Genomic DNA, 20,450 nt, shown 5'->3' with positions numbered 1-20,450 from the left:
CTCCTGATATAATGGGGCATTGATTGTCCTGTCACTACCTTTCCTCCCCTCGCCCTGCCCTTTGGATTTTTGATCTTCTCTGAATCCTTTGTTTATTTGGCTCCATTCATGCCCTACTTTTTCTTCCCTTTCTCACATACCTTCTGCCCAGATCCAGAGGCTTTGCTCTATTTCTCTGACAGCCTTCTCCGAGATTTAAAGTGTGTGTGTGTGTGTGTGTGCGCGCGTGTGCACACACACACACACACACACACACACCCCACCACCAACAACAAAAAACCCCAATACAAACCCTCTCATGGGATCTGGATGGTTTCCCCTGCTGCCTTCCTTCTTCCATGCACCCCGGGGCAAAACTCCCTCCACTCTTGTCTCTCCACATCCTCTCCCTTGTGACCCCCCCAGATCCCTATTAATGTGTCATGATGCAGTGAGACGTTCTCTTTGCTTTTGGACCAGGTACTGGTCTTGTATCCCTCGGGGAGATCGCATCTGCTGTCTGAGCCTCAGTTTCCTCATTCATTCCTTCTCCTCAGTTTCCTCATTCATTCTTTCTCCTCATCTGTCAGACGCCTGCAGGTGTCGTACTCAGCACCGAAGGTGAAAACTGTGGTGGACAAAACAGACTTCAGTCCTGCCCACTGTCAGAAGACTGAGCAGAGCATGTCCGTCTTGGAGGGGATGTTGTAAAAATGAGCAAGGTGTTGGCCCCTCAACCAGCACATAGCTGGGTGCTCAGAACACGTCAGCTTTCACTGCTATAATCAAAGACAAACCTGGACAGTCCTGACCTCTCTTCAGAAGTTGTTTTTATCTCAGTCAGGACCTTTCCCTTGTATTTCTGGCTCTTACCCACAACCCATTCTTTTTCATTTTAAACAGATCTCTACCCCACCCTCTCCCCCTTCTAATCCAACCTCCTTTCTCATTTTTTTCCTTTTTCTGTCAAAAGCCTGGCCATTTCTCCTGTCATCTGCGTTTGAAAGCTGGCCAGAGGGAGGGGCCTCCAATTTTTGTGGGACAAAGCATCCTTTTTTGCTTCTCTCTTTCAGGCCCTGTATCTAGTACATAGTCCTGAGGATACTTCTTTTGCTGAGCTCTTTAGTACTTCCCTTCGTTGTCGAATAGGTGATTATCTCCGCTCTAGTCTCAACCTTTATTACCTCAAGGGTGGGGTGTGGCTTGTGGCTTCTGGCTTCTGGTCCTGGTGTCTGCGATGGCGGAAGGAAGCAGTGGCCTCCTCCAGCTGGTTCTGTGCATGTGTCTATTTCTACGAGTGTCTGAAACCATAGGTTCCTGCAAACTCTGGAATAGCCAGAGATTCAGAAAGTTTGGTCTTTGACAACCGAACCAGTTCGTATATTGCAACTGTATTTATTTTACTTTTGTACTGACAATCAGCTCCTCAGATTATGAGATAAATGTAGAGTCTGCTTAGTACGAGCTTCCAGAAAATGTGAGGGTATGTGCGTGTTTGACTTATGGGTATAAACCATTATCTATATCTTAACAGGATTACATGACTATAAACAAGGGTGTCATTTGGCCTTTTGAATGCGAAGTTTCTTTTTGTTGTAATACAAAACACCTGCAATTTAAACACCAGTCCGTTTCTTTTTCTCACCAAAATAGAAGTAAACATCTTCTAAATAGAATACAGTAAGAAACAATGAAGAACTGATCCTTTTAAAGTTTATGGTGGTGCCAGCTACGAGTCTTATTATTTATTTAAAAATATTTTAATGTTTGTTTATATTTGAGAGAGAGAGAGAGAGAGCGCGCGCGCGCGCGCGCGCGCGCGTACATAAGTGGGGGAGGGGCAGAAAGAGAGGGAGACACAGAATCCAAAGCAGGCTCCAGGCTCTGAGCTGTCAGCACAGAGCCCGATGTGGGGCTCGAGCCCACGAACCGTGAGATCATGACCTGAGCCGAAATCAGATGCTTAATCGGCTGAGCCACACGGGTACCCTGAAGTCTTATTATTTTTCACTTGGGCTTGGTTCATTTATTTAGGTAACAAAGCTATTGAGCTTGGATCACACAGGAATGGTGCTAGGTGCTGTGGGCTAAATCCTGAGTGTGTCCTACCAAAGGGGTCCGCACACTGTAGCCAGCCCCGTGGTCTGTTGTGTGTGAGTCACAAACTGAGGAGATTGTTACGTTTTCACAGGGATATAACAACAAAGAAGAATACGTGACGGTGGTCTGCGTGCAAATTGAAAAATATTCTCTGTCTGATTCTGTTTCTTTTTTTTTTTTTTTAACGTTTATTTATTATTGAGAGACAGAGTGTGGGAGGGGCAGAGACACAGAATCAGAAGCAGGCTCCAGGCTCTGAGCTGTCAGCGCAGAGCCCGACACAGGGCTCGAACTCACGAATAGTGAGTTCGTGGCCTGAGCCGAAGTCGGACGCTCAACCGACTGAGCCACCCAGGCGCCCCTGATTCTTTACAGAAAAAAAAAAAAATTTTGTTTTTTTTTGGATCTGTAGCATCTCTGCCTTCCTGAAGTTTATATTTTAGTAGGAAAGAAAAGTAGTAAACGAGAACACATGAATAAGAGAACTTTTAGATTTTGGTAACCACAAGAAAGGAGATAAGTGGGACTGCAGAATGACTGGAGGCTGAGCAGGGGGTGGGGTTGAGGTGGGATTCTTTTAAAAGGTGACTTTGAGATTGACCTGAGCAATGAGTATGAACAGCCTCCGAAAGAGCTGGACTTACTAACCTCTCACCCCCTTGTTCCACGTCTCCCATCACCTCCAGTGGCCTGCTTGGCCACAGGGTCAGCTAGATGTTGGTGCTTAGGAAGCCTTCTAGAATGCTCTGTCTTGGGTTGCCTATACCAAAGTATGTATCACATGGAATTGCCTGCTGCTTTCATTTCCCCCTCACTAGACTTGAACTATTTGAGGGTGAGGACATATGTCTTGGTAATCATGTAACTCTAGCATTTACCTCATAAACTAGGTTTAACAGTTAAATCTGTAAACTCAAAATTAGATTACATCAAGTAGGTTGCGAAAGTCAAGGGATTCCTCTGCAAAACAGTCAAGTTTAAAGGCTCTTACCCTTCTTTTACATACTCTTCCCTCCCCATCCTCTCTACTCTAAGCACTGTCCTCCCTTTGTTTTTAAAACACTTCTTGCCCCAGTGCAAAACTTGCCCGCTTCCTCATCTTATTAAAAGATATCCTCATCCATCCAGTTGATCAAGCCCAAAACAGGGAATTATCTTTGATTCTGTTCATTCCCTCACCCTCGACTGTCACACCCAGTCCTTTAGCACCCATACCTCCAAAACCAGTTCCGTTTTCACCGTCTTTGCTACCATCCCAACCCAGGCCAGCTCTGTCCTCCTTCACCTGGACCAGTGTGGCAATGTACTGACTGATTTTTCCACGGCCGCTTCTGCCTTCTGTATGTCCATTATTCCTGCAAAGCCAAACAGATCTTTTCAGACTTGGGGAAAAAAAAAAAAAAGATCACGTCAGTCCCTCTACTTAAACACTTCAGAGGCTGCCCACTGAACTTAGAATAAAACCTGAATTAAAATATCTGAACTCCGAGCCCTCGATGAATCGGCCACTGTCTCTTCAACCTCATCTCTTAATTGCTCTCAGCCTCTAGCTGCACCCATTTCTCTCCTTCTTAGGACCTTTTATTTTCTGTTGCCTGTTGAGTTATTAGATGGGACTCAGTGTTAATCTCGTCAACTTTGTGAATATGTGAACCGAGATAGTGGCAAGTTAGCACAACCACAGTGAAATCCCCACCCCAACGTCCTTCCCATTCTGAATTTTCATGATCCTGTCTGTGGTACCCAAAGTTCACGGTAACGGGCAACTGACTTAATGCTCGCTATAGTTAAAGGCCTTGGAGGAGGAACTTGGCAACATAATTGCCTCCTAATGGTATTAACGGCTTGTCTATTTTTCTCTTTCTCCATGCAGAGTATGAGTTGGAAGTAAAGAGGGTGCAAGACATTCTTTCAGGAATAGAGAAACCACAGGTATGTCTTCTGGATTTCTCAGCACAAATGACACATTCTTAAGCATTTCAAGTGTGCTTTTCTTTCACCACATCGTAGGTAAACAAAAGGGCCCCTTCCTATTGCTGATTATTTATAAACTATGAAACAGTGTTGTTATTAATGGAGCATGAAAATATAGAACAACAGTCTTCTGTTCTGTCACAATCCACCAAAATGTGTCCTTTATTTAGATATTCCGAATGCAATTAGGTATTCTTCCCTGCTTCCAAGGACACATAGCGTCCCCCGACACCCTTCCCTCCCACAGGTCTGTACCACTGTTTTCTTTTGGCAATTTCCTTGAACCTGTGTAAATATAGTAATAATAATTTTTGAAAGCCTCAGTGATTCCGAGCATTTTTCCAGGTAAATTTCAAAAAGGCATTTAAATATTAGCTGAAAAGAAGTCCAAGATATTGAGTGTAATGGCAAGAAAAAAGAATTGGTGGGAGTGATGATATTGTGAGGTTTTAGGTCTGATTTTGCCAAATGCTTTGAAATCCAAGTGAAAAATTGAAAACGTTGACTCAGCCTTTCACCTGAGGTCAGAGAGCCAAAGTTCTTTGGATGTTTTCCGGCCCAATTGGAAAACCTTGATCCCTCGTGCGTTTCAAATCCTGAGGCTTTTTAACGGAAGAGCTCAAACATGCCTGAGGGTATACAGTTGAGTTTGACTAAAACCTAAAAGCAGGTGTGTTGGAGTATGGGTCCCACAGGGAACTCCTGGAGCGGGGAGTCTGCACTTACTCTGGTGTAGGGAGCAGGTTGCCACGAGAGTTTTGGGGCATAGAAGTTACATAGTCAGGGCTATACTTTTAGGATGCACGGACGGTTGGCGGATGCATCGGGGTGAGAAAAGGATGGACCCAGGGAGGCAGGCACCAAGAATCTGTTACCGTAGCTCTGGCAGGAGGGTAGAGGAGGCAGAATTCAGGTGGTGGCCCTAGGCGTGTCAGGAAGAGGATGCATACCGCAATTGCCTAGAGAAGTCAGTAAGGCTTTATGACCTCTCAGATAGCTGGGCTTTCAGGCTCCGATGCCTCCATTGAGGAGTTGCTGCCTCCAAGAGTCTCCCTTGATTGCTGTCCCTGCCCATCAGGTGGGATTCTCCACCTGATATATAGAACCCCTGTGGGTACTGGGTTCTATATACCCACTGGGGTGGGTACTACCCCCAGCTTCACTGTGCTCTGCGTGTATGTATATGTGTAATACATTTTACGCCATTTGCTTTTTCCCAGTAATCTGTGAATTCCTCTAGAATGGGTTTGTGTAGTTTTTATGATTTCCAGTGATATTCTTGGACCTGTTGAGTGTGTTTCACTGGCAGGGCACCAAGGAAGTAAATGCAGGGGCAGTCATATATGTCTGGTAGGGCAGTGCTGGGGAGAGAGGGGAACGAGATAGTGATCAGATCACACGCATAGAGTTATAGTTCAAGCTGTGGGAGTAAGAGTGGATGATATTTTTGGGCCTGGGGCGGGGGGAGTATAGGGAGAGGTTAGAAAAAGCTTGGGGACATAATTGTGGTATATAGTATATATATTCATGGTATAGCAAAAAGAAGGAAACTCCATGAAGAAAACAGGAGTCCTAATCAAGAAGGCAGAACAACAGGTTATTTGACTGTCTCAAACACAGTCACAGAACTTCACAGGCCTGCCTTCATCATGTGAACACACACTGGGTTTTTCTTGAGTTATTCCTTGTCATTTCTTTACGGCAGAAGTGACAGAGTCTATGTTTGTTAGGATCGTGTGGCTCTAGCAAGATAAAAAAAAAAAAGCACCATTTAAATGCACTAGTCCTTTCCTTGATTCAGCATTTATTAAGTGCTTACTCTTTACATTTTTTGGAGCAGGGTGGATAGACCAGCTTTTATGTAAACAGATACGACACGAAGTGCAAAATTGGTAAGATTGTCATCTGAGTGGTTAAACAGTCCAAAATGGGTCTCACTAGGCTAGCGTCTGTTGGCAGGCGACATTTTTTCTGGAGGCTCTGGGGAGAATCTGTTCCTTCATGTTTTCCGGCTGCTTCTGGAGGTTGCCTGCATTCCTTGGCTCACGGCTCCTTCCATCCTCCTGTCTCCTTCTCTGACTCTGACTTTCCTGCCCCGCTCTTTCACTTATAAGGACCCTTGTCACTACACTGAGCCCACCCAAATAATCCAGGATTGTTTCTGTCTCACACGATCTGCAATGAATCACATCTGCAAAGTCCCTTTCACCTTTTAGGGCAACTTATGCATAGGTTCCAGGGATTAGGATGGGGACATATTACGGGGGTCATTCCTTCCCCCTTGGCCCCACCTAAACCTTCTCTGCCTGGTGATCGCCCACTCGTCCTTCCCAGCCCAGTTAGATGTTTACACATTTTTCCTCCCTTCCTCTTCTCCCCTGTCTCTGTCTGAAGGTCTTATTTATGACTGGGTCTTATTTATCTTTGTGCCTCTAATACCTAGCACTGTCCTTGGCACCTTGTGAACCTTTAACAAATATTTGCTGAATAAACGTGTGGCAGACCGCAATGGCTGCAGCTAGGTTCTGGCAGGGGAGACAAATGCCTGAAGGCCCGCCAGCATCAGATGAGGTTCGGCCAGCATGGTGGAATGTGGGGACAGCCTGGTGCCAGAGCTCCAGGCAGAGGCCTGGAGAGCAAGGGCCTCTGCTTTGCATTCTGGCCCTCTGGGCCTTTAGCTGTCTCTGTGACCTTGGGTAAGTTCCATGACCTCCCTGAGCCTCGGTTTCCTCACCTTCCAAAGGTAGGATGATACATACCACATGGGACTATGGGAGAAGTAAATCATATAGTATTTAGAGAGGACTTGGGATAGGGTATTTCTCTGGAGTTTATAGCATATCAGTATGCAAAAGTGAAATTCCCCACCACACTCTGAAATGGGAGAGGGGTGTCCAGCTGCCTTCCAGGGAAAGAAGCAGAGTTCAGCAAGTTGGGCATTTTGTTCCTGATTTTTTTTTTCTTTCAGCCACATCTGATAATACGTCTAAATAAAAGGCACATATTTTTTCTCTGAGATTTTGTAGATGGTTTGTGTTAGGTGTAGAAGGAAGTTTTAAGATTTGTGGGTTCCGGTCATCTTTCTAGAGCTTTGGGCACACTGAGTTGAGCAAGTCATTTACTCTACAGAAACCTGGATACTATAAAGATCCAAATACTGAGTCACGGAGTAAAACCGTACAGATTTGCTAGGTATTTGTCCTGAGACTGTAAGAGTTAGGTGCCTTGGGGACCAGAGTCCTAGCCACTGCTCTGTCAGAGAAACAATTTTGCTCCTGTTCTAAGTGATTGAGGAATAAACCTCTCCCAGTACCTGCCACCTCCAGCCTTTGATCTGCTCTGATGACAGCGCTAGATGCAGCCTCCCACTTACCGCCGGGCTGTTTATTTTCAGGATGTAAATAAATGTAACCTGCATTGTTTCCCTACGCTAATGTTTAGCTTGTGGGAACAATTGATTTGTCGGTTCCAGAAGTGAGTGCACTGACCTAAGAGAAACAATTGCCCCTCCAAGAAGCCATTCCTCGAAAAATAAACAACAGTGTATCTGAAAAGGTTTGGCAGTTCTTAGCACTTGAGGGATTATAGAAACAGATGATGGTGAAATTCCTAGATTTGAGTCTCTCTCTCTTTTTTTTTTTTTTTTTTTTTTTGAGTAACGATCTCTGACCTTTTGCTTTTAACTTTTCCATTGTGTTATTATTTTTCATGATGGTACTTCTGAAGTGAAGCCAATATTTCCATGGTAATATTTCCTTAGCGTTCTCCCTAATTGGATCTGCAGGCCTCCCACATAGTTAACTCCAAAGTCCTGACCAGATTTAGAAGCTACTTACTTACTCAAATATTTTTTAACATGGGAGGAACAGTGTAGTAACTTGATGAGAGTAAATGGTATTTTTGTTCCAAATAATAAATATAATTTGCATATAATATGGCCTAAGAATTAAGATAGTAACATTTTACAGAAAAGTACTAAAATAATGAACAGGAGAGAGGGGGCACAAGGTGAGTGAAAGATGGTGTATCAAATAGCGACGCGATCATACAGTCTTAGGTCCTAATGGATATGCACATATATACGCTTTTAACTAGCAACTGTCCTCAAGCTGGAGTCTACATTTAACAAATATATAGGCAACAACGATTTCTAGTCAGGATGTAATTATTTAGAAATAAATGATGGTTTTATGACTCCTTCGAGATACTTCAAAACAGTTTAATTTCTCTGAAGTCTTGCTACTCGTAACCTCCCCAACAGACCTTTTACATCTCTGGTGCCAAACAAAGTGTCAGTTTGGGTCTTGCCCAATGATTTTGTAACCAGAGATCATCACTTTTATTATCATCATAAAGGAGATTGACTTCTATTTACAGTCTGATAATTAAACATCAGGAAGTCAGTTTGTGTTATGGCTTCTAATCTTCTTTCGGATGTCAGCCATGATGCTCCTTGTGACTGTCAGATTAGCTGCCCTCGTGTAGTTCAGTGGTCACTGCTGGTGAGAAAGTTTTCCCCACGGAGAAAGAGAGAGAGAGAGAGAGAGAGAGACAGGGACTTAGAAGTTACTGCTCCTCTGAGATTGCTTTCACTCTGAAGTAGGCCTGAATCAGTCAGAGTTCTTAGAGCTCGGGTCTCTCATTAAGGTTATCCCTCCCTGGACACTTAGAGTGTGCGTCCGGTGCTGAGGGTTCCCCTTTACGTGACATTCTCTTGAAGGGCACCATGAAATTTCCTGGCATCATCCTTGAAACGGAAGTGAGTTCCAAGTTCTAACAGAGACGAGGCATTCTTTCTCTAGGGAGGATTCCAGTGCCTTAAAGAATGGAAACCTGAAGCCCTGGAGTCTGAAAGAGAGGGAACAGGAGTACAGGGGGGAATTGGTTCCAGACCAGTGGTAGTAATCTAGGTGGCAGGCTGCTTAGCTCCAGGAAAGAATTCTCAGAAGCCATGGCTGCTGTCCTTTGAAAATGATGTAGAGTTCTCAAAGTGTGCTTCCCACAGTCTGGCCTATTGGAAGAGTGCATGTGCACGGAGACCTGCGTTCAGAGGACAGTTTGCTTTCTTAAGGCTTGCTCATGGGAACTAGAGAGGGCGCCTGGGTGGCTTAGTCCATTAAGCGTCTGACTTTAGCTCGAGTCATGATCTCACAGTTCGTGAGTTCGAGCCCCGCATCGGGCTCTCTGCTGTCAGCACAGAGCCCGCTTCAGATCCTCTGTCCCCCTCTCTCTCTCACGTTATCTCTGGGGGCGCCTGGGTGGCTCAGTTGGTTAAGCGTCTGACTCCTGATCTCCGCTCAGGTCACGATCTCACAGTTCCTGGAATTGAGCCCCACATCCGGCTCTTTGCTGACAGCGAGGAACCCACTTGGGATTCTTTCTCTCTCCTCTCTCTCTCTCTCTCTCTCTCTCTCTCCCTCTCTCTTCCCTCCCTCCCTCCCTCCCTCCCTCCCCTGCTCTCTCTCTCATTCTCAAAAATAAACATTAGAAGAAAAAAGAAAAAACATCAGGAAGTCCGTTAGTTTTATGAGGTACCAGTACCTCAAGATGACTGATTAATGGTGTATCAAAGAATGCAGCAGATATCCTGGTATGCATTGTAGAAGCACTGCCTTAAAATCTAGTCAGGAGAATGAATGCACAAATAACCAAGTAAGGCACAGTACAATGAAATGATTGCCCAGCATAGGTACCAGCAGAATGTGACCAGAGCACAAAGAAAACAGTGGTTGATTCTCAGCATGGGTTTAGGCAGGAATGTACAGAAACCTTTCCAGAATCGCCCGCAAGCTGCTCTGGGTCTCTCTGTGCCGTGGGTCTGCTATGAGGCCATCTCTCACGCATCCGTCTCTCTTCACCATGTTGGTGCTCTTTGAGGCAGAGATCCTATGTTAGAAAGCAGGAAAGTCAGAAGCTAAGTTATAGGGGCATGAAAGGGAATGGCATCCTGAAGGGGTGTGTAGCACAGGAGGGTCAGGGGACAGGGCAAGAGGAGATGCTAGTCTGGAGTCATGGCACAAAGGGTGGAGTTTGATTCTTAAGAGTGTCTCCCCAGAGTTTTTTTAAGAGGTATGTACTGCTGGTCTGCCATCCCCTGTGTCTCCTGTATCACAAACTCAGACTGTCTCACTCCCTTTGATTTTTATTTTTCATTCAACAGACATTTACTAAGCAACCACTGCTCACAGTTGAATATGACTTGGGTCCTGTCCTTAGGAAGTCCCACAGTCCGGTGGGAAAGGTAGACAAATGCCCTAAACTCGATTTGCAGAGGTAAAGATAACCAGGTGCTGTAGAACAGAAGAGTGATGACAGGTGAAAGACTTCAGGGAAGTTTACGTGGGGATAGTGAGGGCTGGCTAGGTCTTAAATGATGAGCAGGGATTTGACTAAATAATTGGTTAAATAGATCTTGCTGCTTTGTCTGTGTGGAATAAAAATGATATGGAGGGGTCGCTGCTAAACTTGGAAAGAATGACAGCCTGAAAAGAAATTCAGTATTCACGGTCCATATTATTCATGTTTTTAAATTATTTTGTATTACATTTTAATACTCTGTATCGATCAGATAGTGACAAAAATGGATGAAAAAAGGGGAGACTGAATAGTTTATGCATCTCTACCCATAGACTAATAATCTGTCACTATAAAGTCTTTATGAACATGAAGCTTTAGCATGTATGTTAACCCTTGTTTTTAATATTATTGAGACCAGTATCCAGAGAGCAGCAAAATAACCTTTAGAAAATTAGAACATCAAAGTTCTGTTGATTTATTGCAAAGAATTAGACTGTGCGTTAGGTTGAGTTTCTCCAGAAATGGACTCTAAAACAAAGATTGGAGTGCAAACAGTGTATCTGGGAGGGGGGGTGCCCCAGGAAGCACCAGCTAGAGTGGGCACCTGGGATGGAAGGGCAGGAAGCCCACTGCAGGGTCTCTTTAGTGGGCAGGTTACGGCCCGAGGTGGCTGGAGCTCAGTCCTGCTGAGGAACAGTGGCGTGGAACCTGCCTCAGTGTAGTTGGTTCTAAGTAAAGGAAGAAAGTTGGGATGTTCGAAGGTGCCAGAGTCCTTTGTTCAAATGAAGTCTTACACAGAGGCTTCCCCAAAAAGAAAAAGGCAGAGCTTAGAGAGGTAAAACATCACCTCCACACACATTTCAGCCTGAGCCATGGTTCTCCTCCCCCATCACTGGGTTCTCCCAGAAACTGAGGCCTTCAACGAGGGTGATTTGAAAGGTACTGGCATGGGAGGCTCAGAGGCAAGCGGAAAGTACCTGCAGACATGGCTCCTTCCATGTAACGTGATGGCCATCGTGGAGATCACTGAAGTCTCACACTCAGCTTCTTACCTTTAAAAAAAAAGCTCCCAAACAAGACTGATGACTTTACTTTCTGGAGGATCTAACGTGAATTACGTTATAAGGACAGATGCTTTAGGAACTATTTTGGACACCAGGACTTTGACAAAAAAGTACTATATATGATGTGTTTTTCATTGTAATTAAAATTGTTTGCCTTGCATTAACACTAAGCCAATTTTATGCCACTACTAATCATGACAAAAACGTTACTGGAAGAAGTAGTGTCTGATGTGTATGAAGTGGATTTGAATAATTTTGTCTGTGTTTTTCTTCCCCAGGTTTCTAATATTCAGGCAAGAGCAGTTGTTTTGTCCTGGGCTCCCCCTGTTGGACTTTCCAGTGGACCCCACAGCGGTCTTTCTTTCCCCTACAGTTATGAGGTTGCCTTATCAGACAAAGGACGAGATGGAAAATACAAGATAATTTACAGGTAGCATATATTTCCATGTGTTTTGCTCTTCTGCTAAGCTGTGCAGTTGGAGTCATTAAGGAAAATAAGAAACAGGAAAAGTTTAGAGGCTTTGCAAACTTTTCTTTAAATAGTTCATTTTAAGAATTAGTGATAATTATAATGTCAAGAGTTATTTTTGTCCAGAGTAATTACCAGTCAGAAATGACTTCTGTAGAGCTATTTGATGTTGATGAAATATCATTTGGTTATGTTAGTTTGTCAGTATAGTACTAAAGAAAAATTTCCATTAATGTCTGTCAGGGTTAAAAGTGAGTATGATTTTTAATTTTTATGTACATCAATCATGCACTTACGCGGTTACCTTTTTCGACCCAGACCATTTTCTGGTGTTTTCTTGAAATTCTCTAATATGGTTTCCTTCCATTTTATCCTGTTTCTTACCATCCACAATAGGTTTCTAGCCTGTAGTAAAGATGCCTTTAGAGCATTTCATTCCAAGACTTTCTTAAATAAGTTTAGCTCACAGGGTAGGGGATTGTCCCTTCTGTGTTACCAACTCCCAGATATTAACCATATAAATGATTTATAGCCATGTCCTAAATGTGATTAAAAATTTTCAGGGTCAGGCCTTTTCTCTTTTGTAATTGCTAGGCACCGCCCACATTTGCAGAGCAGGAAATCAGAGCATCAGTCTTGTTTTCACTGCTTGTTTGACCTCCCTTTGAGTGGCCCCCAGAATGACCACCAGAGGCCAGCCTAGCGTGGTCACACAAACTGCACTTCTTCCTCTGCCGGAGAGGCTGGCTCTCTGTCCCGTTTCCCTGCTGTACCAGTGCCACCAACCTTGTATCTCCCCAGCCCTGTTGTGAGTTCTTAACTTGCTCCAGGACATGTCTTCTGCACTAAGAAGATGGGTAAGAGACAGGGAAGGAGGCCCATTAGGCACTCTCTCCTCCCCTCACTGCCCACTGTGCCTCCATTGTCCCCTCCCTGGACTCCTGCAGGGATGTCCTCAGCCTCTTCCAATGTCTCCTCTCCTCCTGCTACCTAGCCTCCACACGACATAAACCAGGTCACACCCCACTGAAGACACTGCAGTGATTCCCCACTATACTTAGAAAAAAAAAAATCCTAACTCCTTACTCCAGCTCACAATTATTTGGTTCTATTTTGAGAAGTCCACATTGGTCAAGAAATACAGAGCACCGTTTGCCCCAGCCGTACCAAGAAACCATGAGATTCTGTCTACGCCAGATGACCACTAGTGGCAGGAGCTGGTCTCAAGTGACCAGGGGGCTAGGCAGATAACGTTAAGCGAGAAAAGGAGGAAGATTGGGGATGGGGTGCACAGGAGCACCCCTGCCTTCCTCGGAAGGAGCAGCCACCGCTCACCTAAAATAGGTTGGTGCCATAAGGGAATGCAGGCCTTAGAATTGCTGATTTCTTTGGATTTTTCCCCCCAAAAAATACTGAAAATCTGAATTTTTATGTAAGCTTTCCTAATGCCAGACTCATTCAGCAAATGCAAAACCACATTAAACATACAGTGCAGGTCAGACATCAGAATTATAGGCAGGGTGTGGACATTGGCTTCCAGTTGGCAACTTTAAAAACATATTTTTATTTAAAATTATTTCAAACTTATAAAATGTTGCAAAAATAAAGGGATCAAGGAATATGCATAGACCCTTTACCCAGATTCACCTATTAGTAGCTTTTTATCCTGTTTGGTTGACCACTGGAGTACTCTTTCTCTCCTCCCAATCTGTATTTTTTCCCATTAGTTGTATATATCATGGCCTTTTACTGCAAAATTCTTCAGTATATTTCCCAGGAATAAGGATATTTTCTGACATCGCTGCAGTGTAATTACCAGCTTCATAAATTTGCATTGATAATATACTTTGATCTAGTCCATCGACCACACGCTGGGTTTGTCAGTTGATTAAATAATGTCTTATAGCATTTTCCTTCCCCTCTAGGGCAGAATCCTGGCCAGGGTCAGATATTGCAGTTTGTGCTCATACGTCTTTCACCTTTAATTTGGAACACTAACACAGTATTTTGGGGCACAGAGATTTTTGAAGAGTATGGTCATGTGCCCCCCCCCCCTCCGAATAATAACCCTCACCTTTTAAAAACTTTCAATGGAACATTTCTTATTTTGTCACGGCTTTTGCCTCATGGCTAAGTTAAGTTTCATTTGCAACTTCTGGTCATATAACTGGGTTTCATTTATGTAAGAGAGCTACTGATTGGTATGTGTATATATCAGAGAGCTATTAGGATTGATATGTGAAGGAAAGCACATTGAAATTTCTTCAAGAGAGATGAGAAGTTGAAGCAATTGGGGTTCCTTCCACGGTGAGTCTGAGAACTACCTTCGGTTGACAACTGGAATAGTTATTTTACACTGAAAATTTATCTCTGTCTTTAATTTCCTTCCTTATTTATTTGTTTTTATGTATTTACTTTGAAGAACTGATAAGGCCTTTTGGAACTTTTATTAGTATGTTAATCTCACCATTTTCCCGATCTAGGATAGTATCATTGAAAGGAATCTAGGGGTGCCTGGGTGGCTCATTGGTTGAGCGTCTGACTCTTGATTTCAGCTCAGGTCATGATCTTACAGTTTGTGGGATCAAGCTCCGCGTCTGGCTCTATGCCGACAGTGTGAAGCCTGCTTGGGATTCTCTCACTCTGCACCTTTCCAGCTCATGCTCTTTCTTTCTCTTTCAAAAAATAAATAAGTTTAAAATATATATATATATACATACATATGTGTGTGTGTGTGTGTGTGTGTGTGTATAGAATCTAATTTCCTAGTTCAGAAGGGTAATAATACCAAATTGGCAAGTTTATTTCTGGTTTATGGTAGAATCAGACGTAAGAGTTCTTTAATCATTGCTGGTACATGATGATGAGACCCAAATCCAAAATCAGTCTTACTGTTGAAGCTGGTATCATTGACTAATAAATGATTTTTCTTTGCAGTGGGGAAGAATTAGAATGTAACCTGAAAGATCTCAGACCGGCAACTGATTATCATGTGAGGTGAGTTAGGATATGAGAGCTGACCTGTGTTGGGCATTCAGATTGCTAAAATAAATCGTGTGCTTCTTTTAAAAAGTTTATGGTTAACAGCATTTTCCTAACCAAAAGTTGCTGTTCCTTGGCTCATTGGCCATTCATTAGTGTTCTGCCCTTGAGAATGTAGTGATTACACAGAAGTGTTTCTGATAATAGAAAAATAGATGATACACTGAATCAAATTTTAAAAACTATTTTAAAGATAAATTGTATATAGTCTAAGATCTTTTGGACTGTATGGTTTAATATATATAATGTTTCCTTTCTATAAAACAAATGCATTTTTTTGCCATTGGTAGATCAGTTGTTTGTGATAGCCCATACCTATCTACTGTATGTTCAGCACAAGTGACTAAGTTCTGCCATGTTCCAAGAACACCTTTGGACCTTAAAAGTCAATAGGTTTTGAAAAAAGACAAGTAATGCATATATCAAATTATCTCTGATAAGAATTAACCCAACTTGGCAAAACAGTGAAACAGTGAATTCATATAATCTGAAAGATAGTCTGAAATCTGTACTGTGATTTTTCTGGAGTCTTCTGCTGTGACTACTCTGGAAGGCAGGGCTATAACTAATCTTAGAAAGAAATACAGCCAACCGCAGACTTGTGAAGAGGAAAGTATTACATGAACTTGTGCAGAGCTCATCTAATTATTTAAAGATACATTCACATATCCATTTGCAAATAGGTTTCTGAGTGTGGTCCGTAACATTTTTTTAAATTTCAATTTTGACTTACAATTTTTTTTAATTTATAAGTTGACCAGAAATGGTAATTTTATCTAAAAGAGTACACAACAACGGTTTCTCTCTCCATTCTTCAGTTATGTATGTGTATGTCAGAATTGTGTAATAGAATTGCAACATCAAGCACACGTTCTTTATTATACTTACCAAAGGTTCCTTTGTAATGGAGTAGAGGGAGCATAGCCTAAAAGGAGGAGCATACATTAATTATGAGGAGGCTTGCGTTCTAGTCTGGTTCTGCTGTGAATTAACTGTCGTAACTATGCTTAATCACATAGGTTGGAGGCCACAATTCTTTCCATAACAAAGGTAGGAGAGTAGGGATGTGTTCAGATTACGATACTTTACAAGCCATGTAAACGTTTAAATTAAGTTTAAAGCAATACATAAAAGCAAGGTGTTTTATATGCAGTTTTAAAGTGCTTATCTGCCTCGTTGCTGCGTTGTTTAGAAGAACTCTGTTGCAACTGTCTCTTCCTGTTCAAATCAAAACATTTGGGTTTTGAATCAGTTAGCTTCAGCCCAAACATATTGAATTTTTCAGTCTATACAAACAAAAAGATTTGTGTGCTTTGTGAAACTGAGATGATAATAGAAATACTTTACTATTTCAAAAGGTTGATTTAACAGCAAACCAGAGCATGTAACACCGTATAGGGAGCCATGTAAATGTTCTCCATTAGTCGTCAACATATGTTTCCTTTTCTCTCCATCTTTTTTAACAGTTTATTGTTACTGCTTTATAAAGGTTCACTTTATTAATTTTCTGCTCATTCATGAGCTAACAATGTCTTTTTAAAGACACTTAAATGTCGTCAGGAGTCTGCCCTTTATTTGCCATCCCGTCTGTAGCTTGCCTTCATTTCTTTCTGACTTGTCTTACAAAGGGTGAATTCTGACAAGATTGGCTTATCAGTTCTTTTACGGCCACGTCTTAGGAACATCTTGAACTTCTGGGCAGATAAAAAGGAGTAATTAATGAACTCCCCAAGAGGAATAGGGACATGAGGTAGTGCCTCTCTAGAGGCTTTGGATCCAGACTTTGTCCTGACACATCTGGGACCTCTTGTAACATACATGACACATAGGTGACATAACACCACAGCCTAAGGCACCACCAACTGTCATTTGGTCTCTTTCTCTGCTTGCCAGAGAGAGAGAAAATTTTTCCTCTCTTCAGTAGCAAGCTCTTTTAGTATTTAAAAAAAAAAAAAAAGAGTCTCTCCTAAGAAAAATGTCTACAGTCCAGATTTTACTTTTTTCTTGTCTGGCCCACAGTTCATATAGATCATTCCGTCTCTTGCCTCTTACGGTCTTTCATTTTTCAAGCGAGAGAAGAATTGAAATCCTTCCTGTGCCTGCTTAGATTAGCTTCCTCTGCCTTGAATAGCTTTGGTGAGGCAGCGTGACACGTAGTGGACAGAGCTTGGAATTGGGGGTTAATGGCTCAGTCACTTGCTAAGGGGGTGTGCCGAGGCAAGCCATTTAAACTTAAATGGCCTTGTTTTCTTGTTTCTCATAAAATGAGAATAATAATGATACCGGCTTCAGGAAGATGGTGTGAGAACAAATGAAGTGTATGTGCAAACCTATCATAAATCTGGAAAGTGTATAAATGTTTTTGTTTGCCCAGAGTTGCTGCAGTGTTTCCACACTCTGATAATAAAAAAAAGACTTCATGATGCAGTCCTTTGAACCTGTGTATAGTTCGACCATATCACTTACTATTTTATTGGGATAAAGATATATACCATACTTGACACTGTCAAAAAAAAGGAGCAAAATCTCTTTTTCTGATGCAGTGGAGTTAATGTTCTCGAAGCCTTAGTTCCAGGAATGTCAACTTCTATCAAATACAGCAGCCTCAAATAAATGTGAAATTTAAAAGTCACCTATAAGACCTCAAAGGCTGTGTGGAATTTGTTTTCTCAGTCATTTCCATAATATAGGAGCTGCAAAAGAATTCTGTTATTGTACCGCCGCAAAACGAGCAATTATATTCATTGCCATTTTTATTTATTTGTGCATTACCAATTTAGAAAGTGTCACCCCGGTGAGAGTCTGGAGAGCCAAGGATGGAAACAATGAGATATTTCTTTCAGCATTTCCAAGCAGGCTACCTTCTCCTTCCCGTTATTAATATTGCACACTTTGACGAAGGCCTGCAGAAGTCTCCGTTCAAATCACTCTTCAATACAGTGAAAGGTTTCTTTCTCAAATTGTATACTAAAGTCCCATCTGTGGCTTCTGTTCCTAACATTTCTTGCTGCCTTTGATTTTGCGACTCTGATTCCCTCCCCTTCACTCTGTTGGTTCCCTGTCTTTATTCGGTGCTTTTTCTCATTTTCAACTTTTTTCTCCCTTATGTTAGTATCGTTTGAGGTCACCCATCAGATATACAAACGTTTTTTTTAAATTTTTTTTAAATGCTTTCATTTATTTTTGAGACTGAGAGAGACAGAGCATGAGCAGGGGAGGGGCAGAGAGAGGGGAAACACAGAATCTGAAGCGGGCTCCAGGCTCTGAGCTGTCAGCACAGAGCCCGACGCAGGGAGTATGAGATCATGACCTGAGTTGAAGTCGGACCCTTCACTGACTGAGCCACCCAGGCGCCCCTACAAACATTTTTTTAAGCAGCAATGTCTCAGTCATGGATCGTGGATGCTGTCATTGAATGTCTGGTGCTTAGCATCAGTTCCTGGGCAAGACAGCTCGTGACTTCTTGTCAGCAGCCCACTGCGGTTATGGGAGTCATTTATTAGGAGACCAGTGGCATTTATATGTAAGTATATAGGTTTATGTACATAAACGTTTATATTCATTTAGCTATATGAATATTTACACATACGCAAAAATACCTAATTGGTATTCTAATTGGTAGTTACAGAATTAGTACTGACTTTGAAATAATCAGTTTATTTGGGAGTCAAGAATTTATATTTTTATCAATAATAGGATAATCAGGAATTTGAGTGAAGGAATGGATAGCAATTTTATGACACAATTTGAAGCAGTTTTCCAGTCATTGGCATTAACAGTTTGGCAAAGAAGTTGTCCAGAAATGATATCATGTAGCAACATTTCTCAGAAAAATTATGTGATGAAACATTTCCAAAAATACGGTTGACCATCTCAGTACAGAATTATGAAATAGGTGTTATTGACTAGAAACTGTGGCTCCTACTATGTTACAGATGTGCTGGAGGAAGTTGGAGGCAAATTTCTGAAATTCTTGGAGCACCTGTTTCATAATCATTTAGTCAGTATTTAAGCTGAAACAAATGTGAAAATGTAACACAAGATTAATCATATCGTTAGAAAAATATATCCTTCTTCGCTGTGATAAATGCAAAAGGAACTGAACTTTTTGCTGATTTATTTAACCTAAGAAACTGATCCTACCCCGCTGATGCTCATATCGCATGATGGTAGAGAAAACACATCACCATCATATGAAAAACATTTTTGCGACCTTCTTAAAAATCACCATTTCCAGAGACATTTCGCTAAAAGTTACTGGTAAACACAGCTGGTGGTTATGACAATTAGTTGCTGTCTATTTACTGAACAACTTTAACTGACCGATATATCATGGGGTACTTAGATACTATGTCAAATTTTACATACTGTGTATGGCACATTTATATTGCCATATACAATGGATCTTGTTTCCTTTGTGGACAGAGTTTTATGAGTACAAAACACTGACCCCTAATTTCAACTGTAACATTCTTTCAGTTGAAAGACCAGAAAAATAATTCCTTGTAGCCCAGACAACTATGTATCTCCAACGTCCTCAAATTTTTACTTCTGCCACCAGGATCTTCGTTCCTCCCGACAATAGTCATCCTCCCAACCTGCCTCTGTCACTCATGTTCTCTAGGCTAATAAGTATGGATTTCCCAAGAATCTCAATAAAGAATGAACTTGACAGAGTCCAAATCTCCCCAGATAAGTAACTGCAGTCTGCCAGCCCTTCACAGGGCCTGTCCCTGCCTCATTTCCTCTGCTCTATTCTCCATGTAGATTTTTGGTGCTGTTTTTGTGAACATTTAGTACCCAGTATACCTGAGTATAGTCTGAATAAGCAAATGCCCAGTGATTATAAAGTGAAATCTACTAGGAACCTAAGCGGGTAAAGAGCTGGGTAAAAGGCAGTGGACAAGCAAATTTATTGCCAGGAAGACAGTAAGAGATGGGGAGGACTCTGAACTGGATAACACCTGCCCCATCCAAAGGCGGACTGTTCTCACCTTTATCTTGAGTACTATCAGGCAGGTATGCCGCTGTGCTGCTAGAAGCAGCATTTTTCTAAATGAGAGATCTCCAGAACTTTTTGTCAGTGTTGGCTTAACCTTTAACCTTCTGTTTCAGAAAATTTCAGATACAGTCAAAAGTGGAGAGTAATTGGGGTGCCTGGGTGGCTTAGTTGCTTGAGCGTCTGACTTAGTCTCAGGTCATGATCTCGTGGTTTATGAATTCGAGCCCTGCGTTGGGCTCTGTGCTGACCGCTCGGAGCCTGGAGCCTGCTTCGGATTCTGTGTCTCCCTCTCTCTCTGCCCCTCCCCAACTCGCACTCTGTCTCTCTCTCCCTCCCTCTCAAAAATAAATAAACATTAAAAAAAATTTTTAAGAGGACAGTAATTGATGGGTTTTCGTATACCCATCATCGAGCTTCTTATTCCCTTGCTGCCCCTCCCTCCTCCTCCTACCCCACAGCTATGTTGAAGTCCAATCCAGACACCATCGTGTTTCATCTATGAACCACATTACCGTCATCACAT

The 20,450-nt window shown here is 42.3% G+C and overlaps 1 protein-coding gene across 4 annotated transcripts in view; it reads left to right on the top strand.

Annotated features, from left to right (window-relative positions):
- FNDC3B (fibronectin type III domain containing 3B) overlaps positions 1-20,450 on the top strand; it is a 356,845-nt gene that overhangs the window by 251,728 nt on the left and 84,667 nt on the right. For all 4 annotated transcript variants that reach the window (XM_027061431.2, XM_027061428.2, XM_027061432.2 and 1 more), the window contains 3 exons: positions 3,953-4,011; positions 11,693-11,844; positions 14,821-14,880. In XM_027061431.2, coding sequence (XP_026917232.1) covers positions 3,953-4,011; positions 11,693-11,844; positions 14,821-14,880 — 271 coding nt within the window. The remainder of the gene's footprint in view (positions 1-3,952; positions 4,012-11,692; positions 11,845-14,820; positions 14,881-20,450) is intronic.

This window comes from Acinonyx jubatus, chromosome C2 (assembly GCF_027475565.1).
Source record: "Acinonyx jubatus isolate Ajub_Pintada_27869175 chromosome C2, VMU_Ajub_asm_v1.0, whole genome shotgun sequence".
NCBI classification, from domain to species: Eukaryota; Metazoa; Chordata; class Mammalia; order Carnivora; family Felidae; genus Acinonyx; species Acinonyx jubatus.
This window is presented reverse-complemented; position numbering and strand designations above follow the sequence as displayed.